Source organism: Lepidochelys kempii, chromosome 6 (genome assembly GCF_965140265.1).
Source record: "Lepidochelys kempii isolate rLepKem1 chromosome 6, rLepKem1.hap2, whole genome shotgun sequence".
Lineage (NCBI taxonomy): Eukaryota > Metazoa > Chordata > Testudines > Cheloniidae > Lepidochelys > Lepidochelys kempii.
In genome coordinates, this window is record NC_133261.1 from 16,263,489 (window position 1) to 16,286,320 (window position 22,832).

At 57.2% G+C, this 22,832-nt stretch overlaps 1 protein-coding gene across 4 annotated transcripts; it reads right to left on the bottom strand.

Annotated features, from left to right (window-relative positions):
• Nucleotides 1–234: 234 nt before the first annotated feature.
• Nucleotides 235–22,784, bottom strand: VWCE (von Willebrand factor C and EGF domains). Of its 4 annotated transcripts, XM_073346912.1 has the most exons (22): nucleotides 22,413–22,784; nucleotides 20,334–20,447; nucleotides 16,945–17,039; nucleotides 13,713–13,807; nucleotides 13,127–13,216; nucleotides 11,996–12,124; nucleotides 11,329–11,445; nucleotides 11,064–11,180; nucleotides 9,787–9,915; nucleotides 9,052–9,449; nucleotides 8,868–8,961; nucleotides 8,502–8,584; nucleotides 7,969–8,062; nucleotides 7,390–7,475; nucleotides 6,694–6,811; nucleotides 6,290–6,375; nucleotides 5,880–5,976; nucleotides 5,294–5,376; nucleotides 4,163–4,253; nucleotides 2,965–3,047; nucleotides 2,204–2,294; nucleotides 235–1,576 (listed from the first exon to the last, which is right to left on the bottom strand). In XM_073346912.1, exons 2-22 carry the CDS (start codon nucleotides 20,361–20,363, stop codon nucleotides 1,077–1,079), a joined length of 2,706 nt encoding a protein of 901 aa, XP_073203013.1. In that variant the 5' UTR covers nucleotides 20,364–20,447; nucleotides 22,413–22,784; the 3' UTR covers nucleotides 235–1,076. The 4 variants fall into 4 exon arrangements, with proteins under 4 accessions (XP_073203013.1, XP_073203012.1, XP_073203011.1 ...); XM_073346911.1 differs by lacking the exon at nucleotides 20,334–20,447 and having other exon boundaries at nucleotides 5,880–5,972; nucleotides 6,310–6,375; XM_073346910.1 differs by lacking the exon at nucleotides 20,334–20,447.
• Nucleotides 22,785–22,832: the final 48 nt, after the last annotated feature.

Here is a 22,832-nt window from a genome sequence, read left to right on the forward strand (position 1 = left end):
TACATCCCCTTCACATCAGACACCTGCAGCCCCTCCCCTAGTGAGATCAGCCACTGCACGAAGAGCCAGATCCAGGACTGGCTGAGGAGATGGTGGTAGGAGAGGAAGAAGCTGCCACCTCCAGGCCATCACCCCACCATTAAGGGTATCAACTCTGGGGTTGCTGAGCCCACCCAGTTAGCACTCGTCCCCATGGCCAGAGCCAGCTGTAGGTGGCAGCAGGGAACACTTGGATTAGAAGGGAAAACTTTATTACTATTCACCATAGAAATGGGAGGCTGGCCCTGATGACTGATCAGATACCTGTCCATCAGGGGTAGCTTGGGAAAACCTCCCAGCAGCCCTAAGGAATCTAGGGTGGGAATTGCAAAGCAGCCCAGGGGATCCGGATGCCCAGTTGGGAACTGGGTGTTCAAATTCCTTAGGAAGTTTTGAAATCTCAGCTCTCAGATTTAAACACGAGTCTGCAAGAAGTGGCGGGAGATTTTGGGGCTGGAGCCAGGGGCTCTGGGCTTGGCTGAGGCAGGGACCACCCCAGAGGGTGGGGAGATTCACCTGTCTCAGGAGCCCTGCACAGGGATCGTCCCTTGGGACCAGGTGGGCACGTCCCACCCGATGCAGGGAGCTGCAGCATGCTCTCAGCCCTTCCCCATCTCCTCCCGCACTTTGGCTGTAAGGAGGCTGGCAGCTCACACATGCCTGGAAAATCTTGAGTCATGGTACCTCAGCTAGGCACCATGTCCTCCCAGAGCATCATGGCACCCCTCATCTCCTGAGATTGCTCAGGCAGCTGGGCCAGGGCCAAGCCGCCTCCTCTCCACCAGCATGGTGTGGAGCCTCCCACACGTTGCTCCTTCTGAGGCATCTGCTGTCCAGCGGGATCCAGGGAGGGAGCGGGCAGGGCACTGGCAGGGGAAGTGGCAGTGGTTCTTCCCATTCATGTTGCTCAGAACAACGTGACAGCTCCTTTCCCTCCCCTACCCTGCTCGATCAAGCTCATCACTCCTGCCGGCTTCCTCCTCCTCCTCACGCTGCTGTGACGGGCTGGGCACTCCCCATCCCCTCGGCAAGGGGTACTACACAGCTGGCTGGGTAGGAGTGCTTTTCTCACGCGGGGGTGGCTCCGCTCCCTCTGATGGGACCGTAGAATGCTTCTGAGGAGCAGGGACCAAGGGGGTGAGGGTCAGGAGGGCAGTTCTGGGCCCTGCAGGGGTGAGTGAAGGGGGCTGATCGGGGCTTGGAACTGCAGTCCCCGGCCCAGAGGTTTCCATCAGAACGATGGGGTGCAGAGAAGAACCCAAGGGAGCCGTACGGTATCCAAAGGACCTTGGCCCAGCTGGAGGGGGCCCAGCCGTGTTCACAGGCCCAGCATCCCAGTGGAGCGTTTTCCTTCCTGCAAGGAGCTGGCGCTCTGGGCTGGGAGAAGCAGGAGCCGGGGTACTGGGGCAGAGGCGGCAGTCACTGGCCCTGGGCTGGGCCATGGAGTTCTCTCTGGGATTGCGGGATGCGGATTTCCCAACCTCTGCGTCGTCCATGTGGACAGGGCCAAGGCTGCTCTCCCGAGGGACTGGGGTGTCTGAGGTTAATGGAGACAGGGACAACGTTAGCGCCTTCCCCGATGGCTGTGGTCCACCTGTTTGGGGCCATGGGGCCCATGGGCGGGCCAGAGTGCTGTACGGCAAGGGCCTGAGGTTAGGGAGCCCCAAGAGCCCAGGCACAAAGCCTGGATGCCCGCTCCACAGCCTGGCACTGAGCTCCCCTACACATGCCCCTCAGGCAAGGTTGGGGAGCTTGTCCTACAGGGCTACCTTAACCCCGGGGGCTCTCCCACCCCAGACAGTGGCATCCAGTTACAGCCTCACCTGGAGGCGCTGCAGTGACTGACCCCAGGGCCCCTACGGGCTGGAGGTGCCAAGGGACCCCACACATCAGGCCTGCTCTCCATGCCCCTCTAGTGGCCTTGCCACACACAGAGGTTCTGAGTCAGCTCTTGTTGATGCTGCGCGAAGGGGCCTGCTCCATAGCTCATGCAGCGGAGGATCACATTTCCGCTCCAGCCCTCCTGGCTTCGGTCCATGACAGCAACCTGTTCAGGGTCATCACCACAAGGGCAAAGCTCCCTCTGTAGGCGGGGCCGGGGGGAATGGCCCATGCCAACCTCAAGGGCACAGGGGTGGGGAGGCCAGGCATGCGGGGCTATTACCTTGGCAGGCAGGGCAGCAGGCGGCAGGAAGCGCCGAGGGTTCAGTGCAGGACTGGGCGCAGGGCCTCCTCTTGCAGCTCACCTCCCCCAACTGAGAGAGGGAGAAAAGGAAGGGGTGAGACACGACACCCCGTGAGCACCCACATTGCCCATCTCTCTGCCCGGCCAGGACAAACTACCCCAATCTGTGGGGACAGCAGGGAGCCTGCCAGCGCCTCCACACCCCCAGCAACCCGCTGGCTTTTCCTTCAGTCATGCCCAGGCCCACTGGACCCTTGTCCAAAGCAAAGGCCTGCCGCACTACAGGAGCCGAAGGGGAACTCCCAGCATCCCCTCAGCCCATATCACACCAGCCCCAGACCCCCTCCCGCTCCCCCTGTAGTGCAGCTCCCAGCGTCCCCTCAGCCCATATCACACCAGCCCTCCAAAGGGCAGCTTCCAGCATCCCCTCAGCCCATATCACACCAGCCCTCCAAAGGGCAGCTTCCAGCACCCCCTTGGCCCATATCACACCAGCCTCCGAGAGTGCAGTTCCCAGCGTCCCCTCGGCCCATATCACACCAGCCCCCCGAGAGTGCAGTTCCCAGCAGGGCCCAGTGTCCCCTCACACCAGCCCCTGGAGGCCTCACAGGATAGACACTCATGGCAACAAAGTCCACGGGACTCTTGGATGATGCTGAGTAATGCCCATTCCCATCCTTCATCCAGTCCCCACAGAACAATCCCCAACAGCTCCCTCCCCTGAGAGGGGCACAGCTCACCTGGCAAGTGCAGTGAATGCAGGGCTCACCCTCTGGTATGAACGTCTGTCCATTCACCACCTTCCTGCCTTCGTAGTTACAATCTGCAGGGGACAGATACCCGGCCAGGGTGAGAGACAAGCTTTAACATTACAGTAACTATATAGAGATCGGATGTGAGAGTAACACACACACAGAGAGACAGAATGGAAGAAGGGGAGAGGTGGTATGGCCAAGTAGATAGCGCACAAGGCTGGGAGTCAGGACACCTGAGTTCTATTCTTGTCTCTTCTGGGTGACCTTGGGCAAGTCACTTCCCCACTCCGTGCCTCAGTTTCTCTTCTTGCCCTTTACTTGCCTTGCCTTTTTAGGGACAGTCCCTGCCCTGAAGAGGTTGTTGTGTGTATGTACAGTGCCTAGCACAATGGGGTCTGATCTCAGCTAGGGTCTCCAGGCACTGTTGTAAGCCAAACAACAACAGAAGAATCACTTCACCCAACACTGACCTGCAGCCACCTCTGAGACGAGGATGCGGCAGGTGTTTAGCAGCCTACGGCAACACTGCACAAGAGAGTATAGGACAGGAAGTGAAGCTGAATGTTGTACCTAATTCACACTGCTTGGGGAATTACCCAAAGGCAACACCCTGAACCTCACTAAAGTACAAAGGGAGTTTTCATGACCACAAGTGGTTAGGGCCTTCATTTTACAACTCACTCACAAGAAAGCACATCAGACTGCACAGTCCCCCTGGCTCTGCACTGGGACACTGGGGTCAGCGCTGACTGTAAGAGGAGAACACCCCTATCAAGCCTCCCTGATGCACTGGGAAAACCTTCTACTGAGTAACCTACCCCACTCCCTGCAGCACAACACCCCACGTTGCTCCCTGCAGCACAGCTCCTGGCACCCTGGGGTCAGTCCTGACTGTGAGAAGAAAGCACCCTCTACTGAGCCCCCATGCCTCCCTCAGCAGCACAGCACCCCTAGTACTGCACAGGGGCATTGGGGTTAGCAATGACTCACAGAGGAGCTCTCTGGACTGAGCCCCCCAATGCAGGGCTGGCGATGACCCACCAGCATGTGAGATCTCCCATCCCAGTACTGACCACACCAGACCCCCTTCCCCTGGTGGTGAGATCAGAGGTGGTCGAAGCCCACGGTGGTATGGAAGCAGCCAGGGTAGAACTCCGGTGCTCGCCAAGGCTGTGGCGCTTACCATAACAGACAGGGCAGCATTCTCCCTCCGGGTGGAATGGATACATACAGAAGATGATACAGTCCACAGGGGAGCAAGCCACAGAGCCCAGCTGTAGGACACAGAATAGTAACACTAGGACTCTGCCTTAGCAGCAACACAAGGTAGGCAGATGACTCGGAGACTACGACTGGCAGGAGACACAGTGGGTTCCGCCTACGGCTGGTGGGAAATTCTCCTTTGAAACAAGCTTTTAAATGGGAAATTGAGTTTTCAACAAAATTAAACTTTTTGCAAGAAGCGTCCATTTTTCATCCAAAAAAATGAATATCCAAAAACCGTAATATTCTGATTAGAAACTGCTCTTGCATTGACCATAGGAGTGTTAGTTCAATTGCCTCATGTCCCCATTCTTCTCTTTGGGCTGGACTCCCTGCCTAGACTACATCTCTCATGATGCAACTGCCTCCCCTGATGCATGGGAGATGTAGTCCAACCAGGGAGCCCAACCCACAGAGGAGACTGGGAGTATGAAGCAACCGAACTACAACTCCCATGATGCACAGCGACTTCATTTTTAATTGAAATATTTCTGCTTTCCAGTTTCCATTGAAAAATTGAAATTTTCTGCATAAAACTTAGAAGAAAACAATTTTTTTCCATTTTTGTTGAAATTTTCTGCTGAGGAAAATCCCCCATTTGACAACCTAGGGAGGGCAAGCCAGACTCCCTCTGCTCTAGACCCACAGCATCCAGCCAGCCACCCTCTCCCCACCCTGAGCCATCTAGGGAGGACAATCAGCAGGACTCTCCGTGGACAGCAACAGCAAAAGTAGAATGTTTGAGTTCAAAGACAGTGCCTGACCTCAAACCTGTGTTCACCTCATTTTCCCCACAGAAGACAACCCCCATGGACCCTTTTCTGTTCCCCATGGCATCTTTCACTCACAGCCTCACCCCACTGGACTCTTCTTTCCTGGTCCAGGGACCTTGGTGCCTGCCTCCATGCTCTGAACATCTGGAGCAGCCCCAGGCCTGAAGTTGAATGTGCAGCCTTAGGCTGGACAAAGCCCCTTGGCTTAGACCCTTTGATCTAATGGACCTGAGAGACCTTTCCTAAAGACATGCTTGGAGAGAAGGTGAAGCCCTTACCAGGCAGATGCAGCTGAGGCAGGGGTCTAGGGCAGAAGGGAAGATTTCGTTGTTGTAGAAGATCCTTCCCATGTAGGTGCAGCCTTCAGGGAGGAGAGAGAAGGAAAGGCATGATCATGACACCTCTCACCAGAAAGTCAACCGCCTCCCAGGGGGCCAGGGCACACCTGGCAGAGTGGAGAGACCAGGAGCAGGGACAGAACCTGTGTGGGACACACCCAGAGCCCTCTCCACCAGAAAGGCTCAAGGGATGGAGAGAGAGCCATTCACAGCTGGGTCGCTGGTTCAAAGTCAGCCCCACACTGGTGATGACCAAAAGCTGTTCCCATCTGAGGGCTGCTTGGCCTGTAGGAGGTGGTTGGGTCTTCATGTCCCCAACAGCACTCAGTGGCCTGGCTGATGTCTGTCTGAGCAGAGAGGATGAGGGCTGGCTGGACCGTGGAGGGGGGAGCTACCCTGTCCCTGGGTTTTCAGTGATTAGTGGCTCCTCATTCCCTGGGGGTACCCTGCTGCGAGGTGCTCTTGGTGGGTTATGCTTCTCACTACAGATGGTGGCTCCCTGGGAGGGGACCCCAGGCCCCGTTACCTGCTGAGCAGTCCGGGCAGCACTGGCCAGGGATTTGAATGGGGTGAGGACATGTCTCCAAACAGTCTGTCCTCTTGCAGCTCACCGAGCCGTCTGCCTGCAAGAGAGAAGCACTTGACAGAAACTCACGGCACACACGGCCTGGCTGAGTGCCCTGCACAGCCAGCCCTGGCCCACCGATGCTGTGTGCTGGCACAGTCCACCCGATGGGGGGCTGCGCTTCAGTGCCAGGTGAGCACACACCAGGAGAGAGCTGTGGGGTCCTTCTGAAGGGTTCAATGTCCATAAGGTACAGCGCTCGGCTGCCAGCCCAAGCCAGGAAAGTCTAGCGCAGGGCAGAGGGCAGAGAGGGTGGGCTGCATACTGCGAGGACAGGTAAGGAGAGTGAAGTAGAGCAGGTTCTCATTCACCTGGCAGATGCATAACTCACAGGGATCACCCGGAGACCAGATCTGTCCAATCGGAAACTCTACCCCATTGTCATCCACGAAGCAACCTGGCCAGGGAGAGAGAGTGAGAGCTTCAGAGCTGGGCTGGGGCCGATGGGAGAGATGGGGAATAGAGAGGAGGGGCAGGGAGCCCAGTGGGCAAAGCCTGAGAGGTGGCAGGCCCTGGGCAGATGAGAAGGCCTGGCACAGTAGATAATAGACACACACTCTGCCTGTGACACACACACACAGAGCCCTATTCCTACCCACCCATGATACACACACCTTGCCCATCCCCCTGCCCATGACAAAAACACCCTGCCCGTCACACACACAGGCCCCTGCCCCTCGCTCACACATGCGCACGGCCCTGCGCAAGCTTTCACCTGATACTGATGCAGGCTCCTGGCAGGAGAAGCAGCACTGCCCCGGGGCCAGCAGCCAGTCCTGGCGGGGACATGCCAGCTCAGGACAGGGCGCGAAGGAGCACTCCACCTTGCCACCCTGGGGAAGAGACATGTCGCACACGAGCTGGAGGAAAAAGGGGGCAGGGCGGTGCCCCACGTCTCCTTCCTCTCCCTCCTCATTGTCACTGCACCCCAGGCCCTGCCAGAGCTTTCACGCAGAAGGCTCCAACCAGTGATGAGCTGCCAAAATCTTAACAACGGGTTCCCTTTTCACCCCACGAGGGGGTTGTTGCCCACCCCCGCCCCCCGGGACTCCTGCCCCATCCAACCCCCCTCTAAAGGGCTTCTAAATTTAACAACCAGTTCTAGCAAACCGGTGCGAACCAGCTCCAGCTCACCACTGGCTCCAACCAAAGCAGCCTGGCTTCAGCCCAAACTCCCTTTCCACATCCCCCCCACCGGCTCCTAGGAGAAAAGGCCCTCTTCCTGCCAGCCCCACACATTCCTACCCTGGCGTGGGCATCCCCACAGGCCGTGCCTTTCCCTGGCACCTAGGTCTAGGGTGGAGCGGCCCTTTCCCCCTGCGATGCGTGAGCAGGCACTGACCCCAGGTGGTGAGGACCCCCCTGCACTGTGCTAGGGAGCCCTGGGGGGCGGGGGAGGGCTAAGGCCTACCCGGCAGATGCAGGTGGTGCAGTTGTCTCCATCCAAGCCGAATTCGGCGCCGTGCATATATGTGCGCCCGTGGAAATCGCACGTGGCTGCAGGGGGAAAGGGATGGTTGGTACCGGGATGGCAGGAAACACGGCCAGCCGGAGCCGTCACACAATGGGACCCTGGCTTCCCAAACAGGCCCCGTGGGTGCAAGTCTCCAACTGCCTCAAACCAACCCCCAACCCGCCCACCCCAGGGTTCACACTCCCCATTTCTAGGCAGGGAAACTGAGGCACGGTGAGCTTAAGCAACTTGCCCAAGTTCCCCCAGCTGGGTAGAGACCTCAGGAGGCCAGACTTATCATCCCATGCTCTGACCAGTAGGCCATGCTGCCTTATCACTGACCACACACTCTCTGTGTAGTCATTGTTGCCCCATCACTGAAGCAGTCACCGGGCTCCACCTCCCCAAATCCTCCTCCTCCCTGATATACAAGACCCATTGGCCCAGCCGATGGGGCACCCCTCTCGCACCAGGAACTCCGCATAGCCTCCAGAACTGGGGGGTCAGAGGGACCAGTGCAGCTGCTGAGGGACCCACCTGGCTGGCAGGAGCAGCAGTCGGCCTGGGCAGGGCTGGGGCAGGGGCCCGGGCCCGGAGGGCACTCAGGGGAGATGCAGGACACATTGCCGGCCTGGAAGAGAGAGAAACCAAAGGGAATGCCAGGGACGGATCCAGGGCCCCGTGCCGACGTGGTACTGAGCAGCTCTCCCCTCCTCTGGGTGTTCATTTAAACTCATGTCCAACCCCGCACGGAGGGGGCCATGTCGCCATGTCTGATCCCCCCGCCAAGGGGCCACATCTCCGCCCCTGCCCACCAGCTAAGGGGCCATGTCTCTGTCCCTAAACCCAGCTGAGAGGCCACGTCACCTTGGCCACTATCTCTAATCAGTCAACTGGACAGTGACCTCACTAAGCCTCTGGCTCCCCGCTTCCCTGGGCACCGATGTCACAAGCTCCTTGGGGGACAAGCTCCTTGGGGAATCCCCTCCAGCCGAGTCTGGGTAACAAGCTCACATCATTCCCCAGAGACCCCAGAGGTGCCTGGATCCCCTAGCCAGTGCCACGCTCACCAGGCACATGCAGACTGTGCAATTCCCGTCAGCCACAGAGAACACATCCCCCTCGGCCCGGGCGACCCCCTCGTGCCAACAGCCTGCGAGAGACGGGAAAGCAAGGGCAGCGTGAGGCTATGGGGCATGGGCCTGGGCTCGCCGCTCCACTTGCGGGAGATATCATGAGTCTGCCCACCATGCCCTCAGGGCCACAGCTCAGCTGGGCACCCACACAGACCGCCAAGAAGCGGCCGTACAGCCCAGCCAGCTGGGCACCACCCACACCTGGGACAGGAACCAGCAGGGACTGAACCATCCAGGCTCCGGTGACCCCAACAGACCCCGTGGGCCTGAACCAGAGAGGCTAGGGGGTGCGAGTCTCACCTGTGCAGCTGGGGCAGCAACCCCTGTCCTTTGGGGGCAGCGGGTGAGAACAGGCAATCCAGCAGCTCTCCGCCTCACACACCACTTGGCCCCCCTGCAATGGGACAGGCTAGTTAGCAGGGGACTGTCCAGAGCGCAGCCGGGGGAGCCGGGGGAGCCGGGGAGCCGGAGGGAGGGTACGTACCTCGCAGGCACACTGCAGGCACCCAGGTTCCATCCAATGGCTGCTGTGCTCCCGCAGTGCCCCCTGGTGCCAGCAAGGGGGAGGCGAGGTGGTGAGGGCGGGCGGCAGAGAAGCAGAAGGACGAGGCGAGGGCACCAGGACTGCCCCTTGGAACAGCGATGGTGGCAATGGCGAGAACGCACCAGGGGCAGCAGTGACAGCCGGGAGCAAGGGGGATATGTGTGGTGGGGCAGTCAGAAAGGAAGGGGGCCGGGGGCTGGGGGCAGGAGCTTGGGAAGGAGGGGAGGCCCTGGGGGCCAGCAGGGGTCCCCCAGAGTCGGGAGGGAGCAGCAGCAGAGTTGGGGGGTGCTGCAGGGACTGCAGGATGGGAGACGGGGCCGGGATGGTTTTCAGGAAACCTGGAAGGAAACACAACACGGAGCTCTTTGGGGAGAGCCAGGGCAGCTGGGCGGGGCCCAGGGACTGGTGCGGGACATGTCGAGAAGACACTACTAGGCCCAGGGATGCCAGCTCTGCCTGTGCTGCAGGGCACAGAGTCCAGCTCTCCGGACCCACAGCCCCTGTCATGGACAACCTCCCCGTGCCACGAATCGTGACCATAGCTGGAACACAGGGCCCGACCCTCGCTCCCTCTCCACTCTGCCAATGGGAAGAGCCCCCTCCCCACAACAGGGGACCGTGGGCAAGCTTGCGCCCCTCCCCCCCGACAGGCATGGGAGTGGGGCCCATCCTTACCTTCACAGGACACCCTGTCCCCGCTGAGCCGGTAGCCAGGGTGGCAGGTGCACAGGAAGCTGCCTGGCGTGTTGTGGCAGGCGTGCTGGCAGGGGCGCCTCTCACTGGGCCGTCGGCACTCATTGACATCTGGGAGTGGCAGAGCCAGGCGTCAGTGCCTGGCAGCAGCACCAGCTGCGAGGGAGAGCAGGGGACCCGGGGGCTGTCCTTGCTCACTGGGTCTGGGCAGGAGCCAGGTGGAGCCCTTCCCCACACAGGCTGGGACTGGGGAGATGGCCAGGCCTGGGCATTCACCACCAGCCCAGCCTGTCTGCCCACTCACCAGGAGCCCCCAAAGCCGGGCACCCCAGCGCCACGCGCTGATATCTCAGGCCCGTCTGGAGATGGCCCTCAGCCAGGCCAAGGGGCAGAGTCAGCCTGGGGTGACCCCAGAGACTGACAGTGGGGGGCACCTCACACTGGACCTCGGGGGAAAGCAAGGCCTTTTCTGGTCCTTTTCGGAGCTACCCTGGCTCTGAAAAGGCACCATGAAGGGATTCAGACTGTGAGCTCCATGGGGCAGAGCCCATCTCCTTGCTCTGGGTCTGTCCTGCCCCCAGCCCCATGGAAGCCTGGTCTAGGAGTTAGACTGCTGGCTGCTACCACAACACAAATCGTCAATAATAGATGACCCCAAGGCCTCATTCCCTCTCCTCCCGCAGCAGGGTGAGCTGGGTGGGACAACGCTCAAGTCACTGCAGTGACACAGGGCCGTATGGCGGGGAACGGGACAGGAATAGGCCAGGGAGGACGCCTGCTCGGTTCACTAAAGAGGGAGACAGCGGAACCTTAACTGCCAGGATTCCCCCTTCTGTATCAGGGAGAAGCCAGAACAATCTCAGCCAAAGGGGCCATTTTCCCCGTTCCTCCTGAATGCTCCCACCTCATGGGGCTGGGCTGAACATCTGCTCGGCTGCTACCTAGTGGCTCCAATGCACCGAGGGCCTGATCTTTGCTCTGGCCACTGAGCCCTCCCACTCCTAGGTACTTTGCCATGGCCATGAGGAAACCCCTTCACCCCTCAGTGTCTCTGCTGCCCCACTGGTGGTAGTGTGGGGATACCAGCATGCAGCTCTTCCCCAACCTGGGGGAGTATCACTGACTGGGCAGCACTCTGGAACCAAAGCCTTACTGGAGGTGGGGGTCTGAGAAGGGGCAGGGCTGGGTGGGGAGGGAGGAGGGGCTTCTCAGGAGGGATGGGGAGGGCCAGATCAGCAGGAGGAGGAGGAGGCACTCACCCAGGCAGGAGTGCTGGTTGCTGTGCAGGTGGTAGCCGGGGCGACAGAAGCACCGATAGCTGCCGATGCTGTTCTTGCACCGGTGCTGGCACGGGGTGGCCAGACACTCGTCTGTATCTGGAAGAGGAAAGGATGAGACAGCCGCTCCCCACAACTCCCCAGAGCTCCCACCACCCTCCCTACACACACCAGTACCAGCCACTCGGCCCAGTCCCCACCTTTCTCTCTGATCCCTCGTTCTGCGCCCTGAAGCCCAGGGACTCACCCTGGCAGCTGTGCCGGTTGGCGGAGAGCCGCATGCCTGGGCCACACTCACACACAAAGCCTCCCTCGGTGTTGACGCACAGTCCCTCACAGGAGGCGCTCAGGCACTCGTCGATGTCTAGGAGAGAGACAGGGCCACCTGGCAGAGGGGTCTAGAGAGGAGAGGGCACCCGGCCACTCCCATGGACACACATGCACAGCCAGTCCTGTGTACGGCTGAGGGAACATGGCACTCCATGCGGGGATGCTAAGGGAGCCCATAGATCAGCTGTAAGGAGAAAGTGGCACTCCTGTCCCAGCCAGCAGATCCAGCCTTTCCTGGGGAGAATCAGGCAGGGATGGGGGAGCTCTCTGGGCGAGGAGCTCATGCCCTGACTGGGTCATCGTCAGCGGGGATTGAACTTGGGACCAATGGATGGGACAAGCCTCTAATGCCAGAGGGAAAATACCCAGCTCTGCTAGCCGAGACTAAAGCAGGCTCATCCACCTCTGTCTGTGGCCCGGTCACTACACCCCAGGTGGGTGCAGGTCGCCCTCTGCCACCCTGGCATGCCGTGCGTGGCTGCATTGCTGCTCATGCCAGCTGGCACTCAGACCCCTCCGCTCACAGTCCTCCTGGGCTCTGATCGGGGCTCAGCCCGACAGTGGGTGGCCTGGCGAGTGCTCACCCGTACAGCGCACGCCGTTGGCCGTCTCCGCCATGGAGAAACCCAGCGGGCAGACACGGGCCACCTCCTGGCAGCCACCATGGTTACAGGCAAGGTCACAGCCGTACTCCCCGCAGGCACTGGGCGGATCTGAAACACACACGGCAGCAGGCTGAGGGTCCAGTCAGGATCGCGGGGGGCAGCAGAGACCCAGGGAGGCGAGATCAATGCTGCAGCATGAGGGTCACTGGGCACAGGGAGCTCCAGTGTCACCCTGCCCATGGAGAAGATGGGCTCAGGCCTACCCTGGCCTCAGCTGCAGTTAATAGAAAGTGGAAGCTGCTGGATCTGGACAGTCCTCTGGTCCCCACTGGCTCTCCATGAGCATGCTGCATGGTGGCACCACCCGGAGACCGGGCCTGGGCTTCACAGGTGACTCTCTTCTAGGACCTCCTCTGGGTGAGCGGGTGTCCTCTGCACACCCAGCTCTCTGTCCCCGAGCTACGAGCCAGCTCCGGCTCCCCAGCCACTCCCCACCACCCCACCCACGTTCTTCCTTAGACTCCCAGTCAGCTGGGTCCTCCCCTGGCAGATGGCCCCTCACTGTACCTGCCCGCACCTCTGTTTGTCTTGGCTCGTTGAGACAGGCACCGCGATTGGAGCAGGGTTTGGCAACTGCCCTGGGAGCCCGCTGCCTGCACTACGTACTGACAACACCGGCGCAGAAACCCACTGACAGCCACGCCGCTGCCTGCAGCCCCTTGCCGGGTCACAGCTTCCCAGCGCCACTCTGAGGCCCCCCGCTACTCCCAGCACATAGTGCTTTGTGGAGTCTCCAGCCATTGGGACCCAGCCCTCACTCCCTCACTGGAGATGGGCAGCCCTGGGCTCTGATTCCAAAGGGGAGCTGGGAACTGCAGCCTGGCAGCAGGGCCGCCGCTTGTGGCTCTCTGCCCTGGGGACAGGCCAGTCTATGCCATCATTGCTGCAGCCCCTCACACAGGCACCATGTTACCACTCAACTGCATGGATGGCTCAGCCTCACAAGGCCTCCCAGCCCCCCGGTTTTAGCCCTAGACAGTGCCCTTCTCCTATGAATGGCTCTGGCTGCAGATAAAGGGCCACAAGCATTCAGCGAGGGGATCTGGTTACCTGGGCAGGTGATGCCCTGCTCTCCGTCCCGGCAGGAGCAGACGTTGGGGGCGATGCACCAGCCACTGCCACAGCCAAAGGAGCAGAGTGCTGTGGGAGAGGGTCCAGGAGAGATGCCAGTCAGGACAGAGGGACCCCACTGTGACATCTCCACCCTGGGCAGCAGCTTACACACCCAGCCTGGCATGGGCCAATGGGGAAAGCAGGCACTGCCTGGAAAGAGCCCCTCAACCCCCTGCTGGACAGACAGACTGCAGATCCCATGGGAGAGCATTGGCCGCTGGCGACAGGGAATGGTGGGGACACATGAAGGAAGCAGTCGGGGGACGGGGAATGGATCTCTTGTGGAAGCGGGTGAATACGGCCCCCTCTCGGTGATGGGAGGAGGGATAGGAGCCATGATGGGCGTTTCTCCCATGGGTGGCCTGGTCAGTGGTTGCTATTACCGCCCCCCACCCTTCCCCAGGGTGCCATTCTGCCATGGAGAGGCAGAGTACCGGGCACCTGGGGGCCGATAGGGGAAGCGCAGTCTGTGCTGCAGGTACCAGGTGGGGGTGGTGGGTCATGGAGGGCACAGGATACTCACGCAGAGTGCACTGCCCGCTGGCTGGGGATGGCATCCACCCGGGGCAGCATCCACTCCCGAAGCCCGAGAGGCAAACATGCGGCCCCACACGGTGCCTGGGAAGGAGAGAAACATGAGATTCTCTGGGTCAGGACTTCAGGATGGTGAGAGTGGCCCCAGAACAAAGGTTCAGGGAGTATATACGGCAGCGTGGGAAGGACCAGCTGCCCCCACCTCTCCTCCTGCTGCAGATGCAGGGATGGCCCCTCTGGGCAGAGACCCAACTAAGGCCCCATGGGGGTTAGCACCAGTCAGCAGGATGCAGGCCTGGGGCTGCTTGGCTTTCCATGTTCCCTGGAGCCCTTGCTTTCCTGAGGCTGTGACTCCACCAGGGCCCCACTGGGAGCTGCCTCTAGGAGACCAAGAGTGTGAGCTCTATGCTGGGGAACAGGGTCCTGGGACTGACATCCCCTCTGCTCCCAACAGGAACTGCTGGGGGAAGGGCAGCCCAGGATTCCCTCATCCTTCTCCCTGCCCTGGCAGGAAGCAACAGTGCAGCGACACACATCACAGAGCAAAAACCTGGAGTGTGACCCAGACCCAAACACATGCAGGCAGACAGATGGTGGGTAACACACACACACACACAGAGCGAAGGCCTGGTGTGTGACCTAGACAGACAAGCAAAGGGGAAAGGCACAGACAGACCCACAGGGAGACAAGACACTGAGAGGGACAGACAGACACACACAGGACGCAGTGAGGCATGGCGATCACACATGGGCAGACAGACGCAGGAAGATTGAGCTTTCTACACACACACCCGGCGCAAAGGCCAGGAGTGTGCCCCGGACAGACAGACGGATGGGAAGGGCAGAGCCCGCCCCTGGCCAGACACACACAGAGAGAAAAAGGGCCCGAGCCTTGCACACACAGGACAGTCCTGTGGACAGCAGGGGGTCCTGCTTCGAGCAGGGGGTTGGACTAGATGACCTTCAGGGGTCCCTTCCAACCCTGATATTCTATGATTCTATGACAGGCGCCGGGCAGCGAGATAGAGCCAGGCGCAGCGCTCCCACGCTGACACGCCCCGCGCACGGACACACGCCCAGGGGGCAGCCGGACACGAGGCACGGGGCTCACACAGCGGCGTGCGGAACAGACGGACCCCGAGATCCCCCCTCCCGCGGGGGTGGTGGCACAGCCAGACCCAGGCGTTGGGGCCACGCTCCGCTGCCTGGCTTGACCTCCGCGGCACCGGGCGGCTCCCGCCGCCTTGCCGGGTGCCTGGGACTTGGCTGCCCCCGGCATGGGGGCTGGGGTCGGTACCTGTCCGCGGCAAAGCTGGGCGCCTTCTTCCTGCCGGGATAGGCTCTGCCCGGGCTGCCCGGGAGGACCAGGGACACACAGGCAGCCCCCAGGAGCAGCCCGGCCAACATGACAGGCGTCTCCCGTCCGGAGCCCCTTCCTTCCTCCCGCCCAGGGCTACCGCATGCTGGCCGCCCCGGGCCCTCTCCTCCTCCCCGGCGGGCTGGGGACGCTCCACGAGCTGGGGAAGGGGGGGACCCCCGCGCACCGATGCGCCACCCGCAGGGCGCAGCTCTCCGGTCCCCCCAGCAGCGGGCGTGTGAGAGCGAGCGCCGGAGCGAGCTTCCCCCTCCCCACGGCGGGCAGAGGCACCGCACCGGGGGAGCAGCAGGAGTGGGAGGGTCCAAGCACAGCCGCCCTGTCGCTGGCAGGCGTGGCGGGGGGAGGCGCAGCACCCCCTCGTCCCCTTTCCCACATCTGGCAAGGCTGGCTCCGGCTTCCCTTCCCCTCCCCTCCCCCTGGGCCGCTTGCCCAGCCCTGCCTGCACGAGATACTCGGCTCCAGGCCAGGCGCCCGTCGGGGCTGAGCCAGCTAGGTGTGGGCTGCGGGGGGAGCGGGCACTGATCGGGCCCCAGGCAGGCACGGGCCAGGGTTTCCCCCCCCACCCCCCAGTCTGGCAGCATGTGGCCTGACTTACACCTGTGTAAACGGGGGCTGCTGCAGTAAAACGAGGGGAGGGACCGCTTCACCTGACCCTCCTCTTCCTCTCGTAGGCACTCCCCCACCCCACCAGCAGCCTGAACCTCTGGGCCCAGGAGCCCCAACACACCCATCTCCGCAGCTGTGAGACTGGTGTTAATGGAGCCTGGCACTTGGGGTCACAGCACCACTTGAGTTTGGCCCAGCCAGGTCCCCAGCTCCTCTGCCTGTGATAAAGCAGGCACACAATGTTTCCAGCTCAGGCAGCCAGGATTGTTATTAGTGTAAGGGGAGGGTTGGGATCAGGGACCCACTGTGCCAGGCACTGCCCAGACACACACCAAGAGACAGGCCCTGCTCGGCTGAGATCAGGGCCCTTTTGTGTGGGGAGCTACCCCCAAGAACTTGCAGTCCAGTGTTGCAAACTCTTTGGGTTATTTCTACCTCCAAGCCTCTTTCTTCAAGACATTTACTCTCTCTCATCTGTGCTTTTAGTCCTGCTTTTATCTGCACTGTTTCTTTTCCTGCCTCTGACCTACTCTATCTCCATTCCTTACCTCTTTTTGCTTGCCTTTTTCCCCTCCCCACGATGCAGGGAAGGTCACTTGATTTGTATTATTGGAGCAAAGTTCTCAGCTGTGATCATGTCCTTGTGGTGCTGGGCACTGTACAGACAGTGAAAGACAGTCCCTGCAGCACTAACATCCGAAACAGACCAGACAGCGGGTGAGAGGGGAAACAGGCAGACACAAGTGACTGGGGCAAGGGGCTACAGTTGATCAGTGCCAAAGGCGGGATTAGAACCCAGATCGCCTGAGTCCTTCCCCCCTGCCTTGCAGTGAGTGGGTGATGGAATTTAAGATCTCCTCCTAAACACTGGGTCCAACAGTCTTGTTTCTATAACTAATCCCTGCCTGGGATTCCAGCTAGGGAAATTAGGCCCATAGTACAATAGGTGATTACACCTAGCTCTGGGGAGAGATTTGGAAGGACCTAGAGAGCTCTGCAAGGGGATACATTGAAACCAGAGCCCTGCTAGCATTCTGCACTGGGATGAAGGATTCTGCAGCATTTGAGTGTGCATGACTGCACAGCTGCCCTGCGAGACCCCCGAGCTGGCCCCCTCTCCTCCGCATGGGTCAGAGAGCAGGTCAGCCCCAGTGAGCTATAAATAGAAACTGACATTGTCCATTGAACTGCTCAGCTAGAGATCACACAACTACATAGGGGGAAATGCTGCACCCACCTCTGAAATGCAGCCACCTCTGGAGTGAAATGGGGCAGCTGTTTAACAGCAACACTGCACAACAGGTTGGGACAAGAAGTGAAGGATCTTGGAACCTGTTGACACAGCAGAGAAAATTTAGGGAGCAGCCCAACTGGAAAATGGCCAGAGAACTGGGATTAACACACCCCTGACCATGCAAACCGCACAGCAGGACTGTCAGCAAGCACAAGCAGATGGACGGTCAGTGTTCTCCTGTTTATATTCCAGTAGCACCTCGAGACCCAACTGAGATTTGGACCGCATTGCACTAGACACTGTACGCATCATACAGAATAGTGCCTGCCTGGCAGCCCTTGCAGCCTAAACTGACCAGGCGGATAAGCTCAGTGGTTTGAGCATTGGCCTGCTAAACCCAGGGTTGTGAGTTCAATTCTTGAGGGGGCCATTTAGGGATCTAGGGCAAAAATTAGGTATTGGCCCTGCTTTGAGCAGGGGGTTGGACTAGATGATAGTCCTGAGGTCCCTTCCAACCCTGGTATTCTATGATTCTATGACAAGACACAGGGTGGGAGGAGAGGAAGGGTTATTACTCCCATAAAGATGGGGAACTGAGGCACAGTGACTTGCCCAAGCTCACACAGGGAATAAATGGCAGAGCTGGGAACTGACCCCACATCTTGCGAGTCTCAGTCCACTGCCCTATCCACTGGGACCCCCTAAAATGGCACCCCCTGTTCCCCCTAAGCTGTGTGCAGGTGTGTGCGCACACAGATCTTAAACCCCGCATGCGCTTCAGGGACAGCTTTCTTTTTTCTTTTTTTTTTGCTTTGGTGGCAGCATCTGGATTTTGCTGGACTGTCTCCCATCCAAGTGCTGACTGGCCTTGACCCTGCTTAGCTTATAAGAGCCAACAGAACACACAGGAGCCTAAGAGTTCAGTCCAATACAGGCCCTGAACAGCATGTCAGGGAGATGCAGCATCCACACAAGAACCCATTCTTGTTTTGAATGGTGCTTTCTACAGTTAGTCGTTGCTCAGCTGTGCAGAATCTCTCTCTCTCTATAACAGGTGTGGCCAGCACAATGGGGCTTGGTCCCTAAGTGCCACTGCAATAAAACTGTTACTAAGGATAAACACTACTTAGCAAGCAAGCTGCTGAGTTCCTCCAGAATTCATTCCTACAAGTGACCTGTCAAGGAAACTCTTAATGGGGCTTTTGCCCTTTTCTAGCTTGTTTGCGATGGATAAAGGCCTGAAATTCTTCCTCATTGCCACTGGGTTTTGCACTAGAAATTCACATCTTGTCTCCCCTGGAAGACTCTATGGATCACTGAATAACAGGGTGGTTGGACAACATCACAGGTACAAAGGATGTGACAATTGTGTAAGGGGTTTTTTATTTATTTATTCAGGCTGTTTAAAGCTCTATTTAATTCAATTGCCCTGCAAATATCTGGGCGAAAAGATAATTCAGTCCAATAAGAATTCAAAACAAACAGGCAACACAAAACTCCTTTCAGGCCCTCTTCTCACCATAAAACATAAAGGGCAAAAGCCCGAGTTTTATTACCCCTCCCCCTTTAATGAGTAATACATGGAGGATTTGGGGCCTGATCCAAAGCCCAGTGGTTGAGTTCTATTGAGTACAATGTCTCATAGAGAGCAGCATTTTGCAGCGTAAGGCACATCGCCTCATTTGTGTGCACATAAAAATCTGTCAAAAGAAAAGGAGTACTTGTGGCACGTTAGAGACTAACACATTTATTTGAGCTTAAGCTTTCGTGAGCTACAGCTCACTTTATCGGATGCATGCCATCTGATGAAGTGAGGTGTAGCTCACGAAAGCTTATGCTCAAATAAATTTGTTAGTCTCTAAGGTGCCACAAGTACTCCTTTTCTTTTTGTGGATACAGACTAACACGGCTGCTACTCTGAAAGATCTGTCAGTTATCCTTCAGTGACTCAGTTTTCATTAAAATAAAGGGGAAGTGACCAGCTATTGTTGCAAAGAAAACCTCCAAACAATGATCTGTGCATAACTGATGCAGCCATAAGTGCCTGAGTTTGCAGAGAGCCTGAAACAAGTGCTCTGAGATGTGACTGCTTCCGTCATTTCAAAAGGCACTCACTCAGATGCTACTAATGATGCTTTAAATGTCAATATCACTAATTCACTGCTTAAAGCACTTAAGGAAGGAAAGGAAGCATCACATTAACATCAACAGCAATGTTTCACAATGCACAGAGAGTGCATGCATTGAAGATGCATGCATTAAGATGTGTAGCTAAGATGTATGGCAGAGCTGAAGTGGGGCCACAACTGGTTTTATTTTCCTAACGGGGTGGAGGGCCTCAGTTCCAGTCATTTAAGAAACTACAGAAATGATCTTACCCCAAGCAACATGCATAGCAACCATGAAGAAAACAGGTCAAAAGCCACCATGGGGAGGGAAATGTAATGATCAAAAGCCAGAGATAATAAAACAAAAACAAAAAAAACAAGCTGAGAGCAACCTGACTGTCTAGGCACAGAATCCAGACTCAGACTTTTCAAAGGGTCATGGTCCACTTTTTTCTGTCCCTAAACATAGTTTTTCTAAATAAAGACATTTCCCAATATGGGCTTTTTAATAGTAGATTCTTCAAAGACACAGTGGCAGGGCAGATCTGGCTGAACATTTCAGATTTGTAAAACCAAACCTGCAAGCTTTTATAGAAACTTGTGTTTCAGAAACACCACCTATGTCTGTGTCTGCTCATCAATCGTGGTTAGGTGATATGCACATGGGCTTTTTAAATGGAGATTCTATTTTGAGGGGCCTATTCGGGGGGTTACTCATTCATATTAGAGTAGAGCCCAAAGGCCTCAGCCAAGATCAGTACCCCATTGTGCTACGAAGCAGTAATTGTATAGCTACACTAGATAGGGCCTGGTCTCTGGGCAAACACTATGCACGTGGCTCACTGTTCAGAGGCACAAGAATCTGCTGACCTAACAGATCTAGGGGAGTGGTTCCTTTCTGCCCACTGCTGCAGAGCCAAGAAACTGCACCTTGTTCCTCCAGGCTCAAGCGCCTCTGTTGGGTAACTGGGGACAGCTCCTGCTATGTAATCAACTCTTTGTGAGTGTATAAGTGATCAGGAATGGTTAATCCCACTCTCAGACAGCCTGGATCCCAGCCAAGGTGCATTAAAGGGGGCAAGTGGAGTGAGGTAGCAGGTTCTAAACCACTGCAGGAGATGGACTATCAGAATAGACAGGAACAAAGATCTGATGAGTTTGCCATCACTTATAGCCACCAGAGTAGATAGGACCAAGAGTCTGATGCAGTGTGGCACCAGATCGGATACCAGACTAGAAAGGATCGCTGGTCTAATCCAGAGTGGTGAGAGCCAGAATACCAACCTGGAGGGGATAAGCAGGTTGAACTAGCATGGAGGACTCCTGTGTTCCAAAGAGTCACTTTATAATATTAGAGATACCAGGTGGGTGAGGTAACATCTTTTATTGGACCATCTTCTGTTGGTGAAAGAGAAACTTTTGAGCTTCTTCAGGGCTGGGAAAGGTACTCAGTGTCACAGCTAAATACAAGGTGGGACAGATTGTTTAGCACAAGGACATGGGCGGCGGGTATTGTAGGCAAGGGTTAGCTGTGCCTTCCCAAACAGCCTAGCGTGGCCCTGCCCACACTCTGCCCCCAAGCCAGGCCCCCTCCTGCAGTTCCCGCTCTGCCTTGGCTGACCTGCCTCCAGCAGGGAGTCAGGAGGGCTGGTGCTATTGTGGCTGCGCTGCCTGGCCTCCCGGAGCTGGCCGTGGCGCCCGGAGCACCGGGGCTGGAGGTGGTGCCACCTGGAGAACCAGGCCTGGCGCCTCACCTCCCCAGCAGCCCGGCACTGGGGCTGCCGTGGGGGTTCTCTTGGCTCCTGGGGAGGGGGGGAGGGAGGCAGAAGAGGAGGGGCCAAGGGCTAGCCTCCCCAAACAGCCGGGTCACTGGCCACCCACGCACAAGAAGTTATTACAAAGGACCATTCAAGGTGAAGTCAGCAGTTAACACCTCTGCAGTTATAGGACAAAAATGGGAGATAGTGAGTTACAGATTGTCGTAATGAGCCATAAAGCCAGTGTCTTTATTGAGTCCATGATTTTTAGCATCTAGCAAAGTTATAAATGTATGCTCCCAGGCTCATCCTTCAAAGGCGTCGTGAAAATTTCCTTTGAGGGTGAGAACAGAGGGGTCAGCTATGGAGAGACCACTTTATGAAAAGCGTTCACCGAGGGGAGAGATAGTGTTTGCCAAAGGGAGAGATTGTGTTTTTGTCTTTTATCGTTTTTCTGTGGAGTTCACGCGTGAGAGAGTTATATGGATTAGGATAACATCTATAGTGCCAGAAGAGATCACGGTCCCAAAGTACAGAGTGCTGCACGTACTCATAGTAAGAGAGAGTCCCTGCCCACACTCTAATAGCAAAGACAGACAAATGGAGAAAGGAAAGATCATTATCCCCATTTTACAGGCAGGGAATGAAGACCCAGAGAGACTAAGTAAGTGGGCTGTGGTTACATGGGCAGTCAGTGAAGTGGAACCCAGAGCTGCCAAGCCCCAGCTAGTGCTGTAACCACTAGACAATCCTGCCCTCTGCAGAATCACTTTTGCCCAGTGGATTGTTTCATTAGCTCAGGGAAGAAACACTGGCTACTCTGCTGCCTGACACACATGCCTCCAGAACTGCTGTCACCCATTTCCCATGGGAGATGCTAACAGCAGGGTCCCTGGCCTCACACTCCTGCCAGTGTGCAGAAAGGTACTGGAGCATAATAGGCCAGCTGAGCTGCTCAGAGTTTATTCTTTATTTTATTCACAAGCAAAGAGACTGGAGGGAGATGGGCTGCTGTGAAATCAGTTCAGTTTGATAGATAAAGCTATTATCTCAGCCACATGGGGACCTAGACGAAGGTACTGGGGTGAATCCATAGAGGAGACAATGCAAAGTGAGCCAGGACTATGTTAGGGCAGGAGTTCTGGCACCTTCTCTGAAGCATCTGCTGCTGGCCAATGTCAGAGAGAGGAACACTGGTCTCGATGGACCACAGGTCTGAGCCAATCTGATGATCTCAGTGTTCCTAATCGCAGAGATATTTACACTTGCTCATGCTACTGGGAATTGTTGGCAGAGCTTCCAACCTGGAGGGGACAGCCTTTTCAGGCATCTCATCATGGGAACACACTGCTCCTCTGCCCCACTGGCAGCAGACTGAACCCAAGAAATTCATCCCACACAGCTTGGCATGAGACAGCCAGAACAGCAAACCAAGAAGCAGGGCAAGGTGGGAAGCCCCTTAATAGGTACAAAAAGGTAATTGTGAAGCTGTCCTTTTAATTCTATAAAAAATCCAGGGATTCATTGTCAAGATCATTCCCATAGTAACTTTAACACTGCTCTACAGAGGGGATGGACACATTCTAGAAAGGTCTCCAAGTCTTACCTTTTCCTTGAGTATTTGGGTAACGTTGGAGCACCATATGCTTAGGTACATGCCTAGATCTGTAAGAGGAGCATGCCTCTTCAGTAATGCCTTCAAAAACACTCTGCAAGAGGCAAAGCCCACAATCATCAGTACAGAGACAAGTCTTTAAAGTGTGCACACAGAAGAATGCATCTGGGAAAGGTTCTCTCCTCCTCCCCCAGAAACTGATCGATCCACTCAGCTGTTCAGCTCTGTCCAACTCCCCCTGCAGACTGTGTGTGAGCTGAGACAAGCAGGGGAAAGTTTAAGCCCAAAGGATTGTTTCTGGACAACGGTCAAAGCAATGGAGAACAGGGATGTGGAGTGAGAGTTCCCTGTGGAGCATAGCAGGGACATGGCTCCTGTAGCAATGGCCCACAGCCCTATAAATCAGCCCCA

Bases quoted from the DNA above. Each gene is read 5' to 3' on its own strand.
- VWCE (XM_073346910.1), bottom strand. From the start codon at position 22,541: ATGATTGTGGGCTTTGCCTCTTGCAGAGTGTTTTTGAAGGCATTACTG. The intron at 8,962-9,051 runs GTACGTACCCTC...GTCCCATTGCAG, and splicing joins GCCTGCAGTGTGCCTGCGAG to GGGGGCCAAGTGGTGTGTGA. The intron at 7,476-7,968 runs GTGGGTCCCTCA...TTCCCCCTGCAG, and splicing joins CTGCTGCTCCTGCCAGCCAG to CCACGTGCGATTTCCACGGG.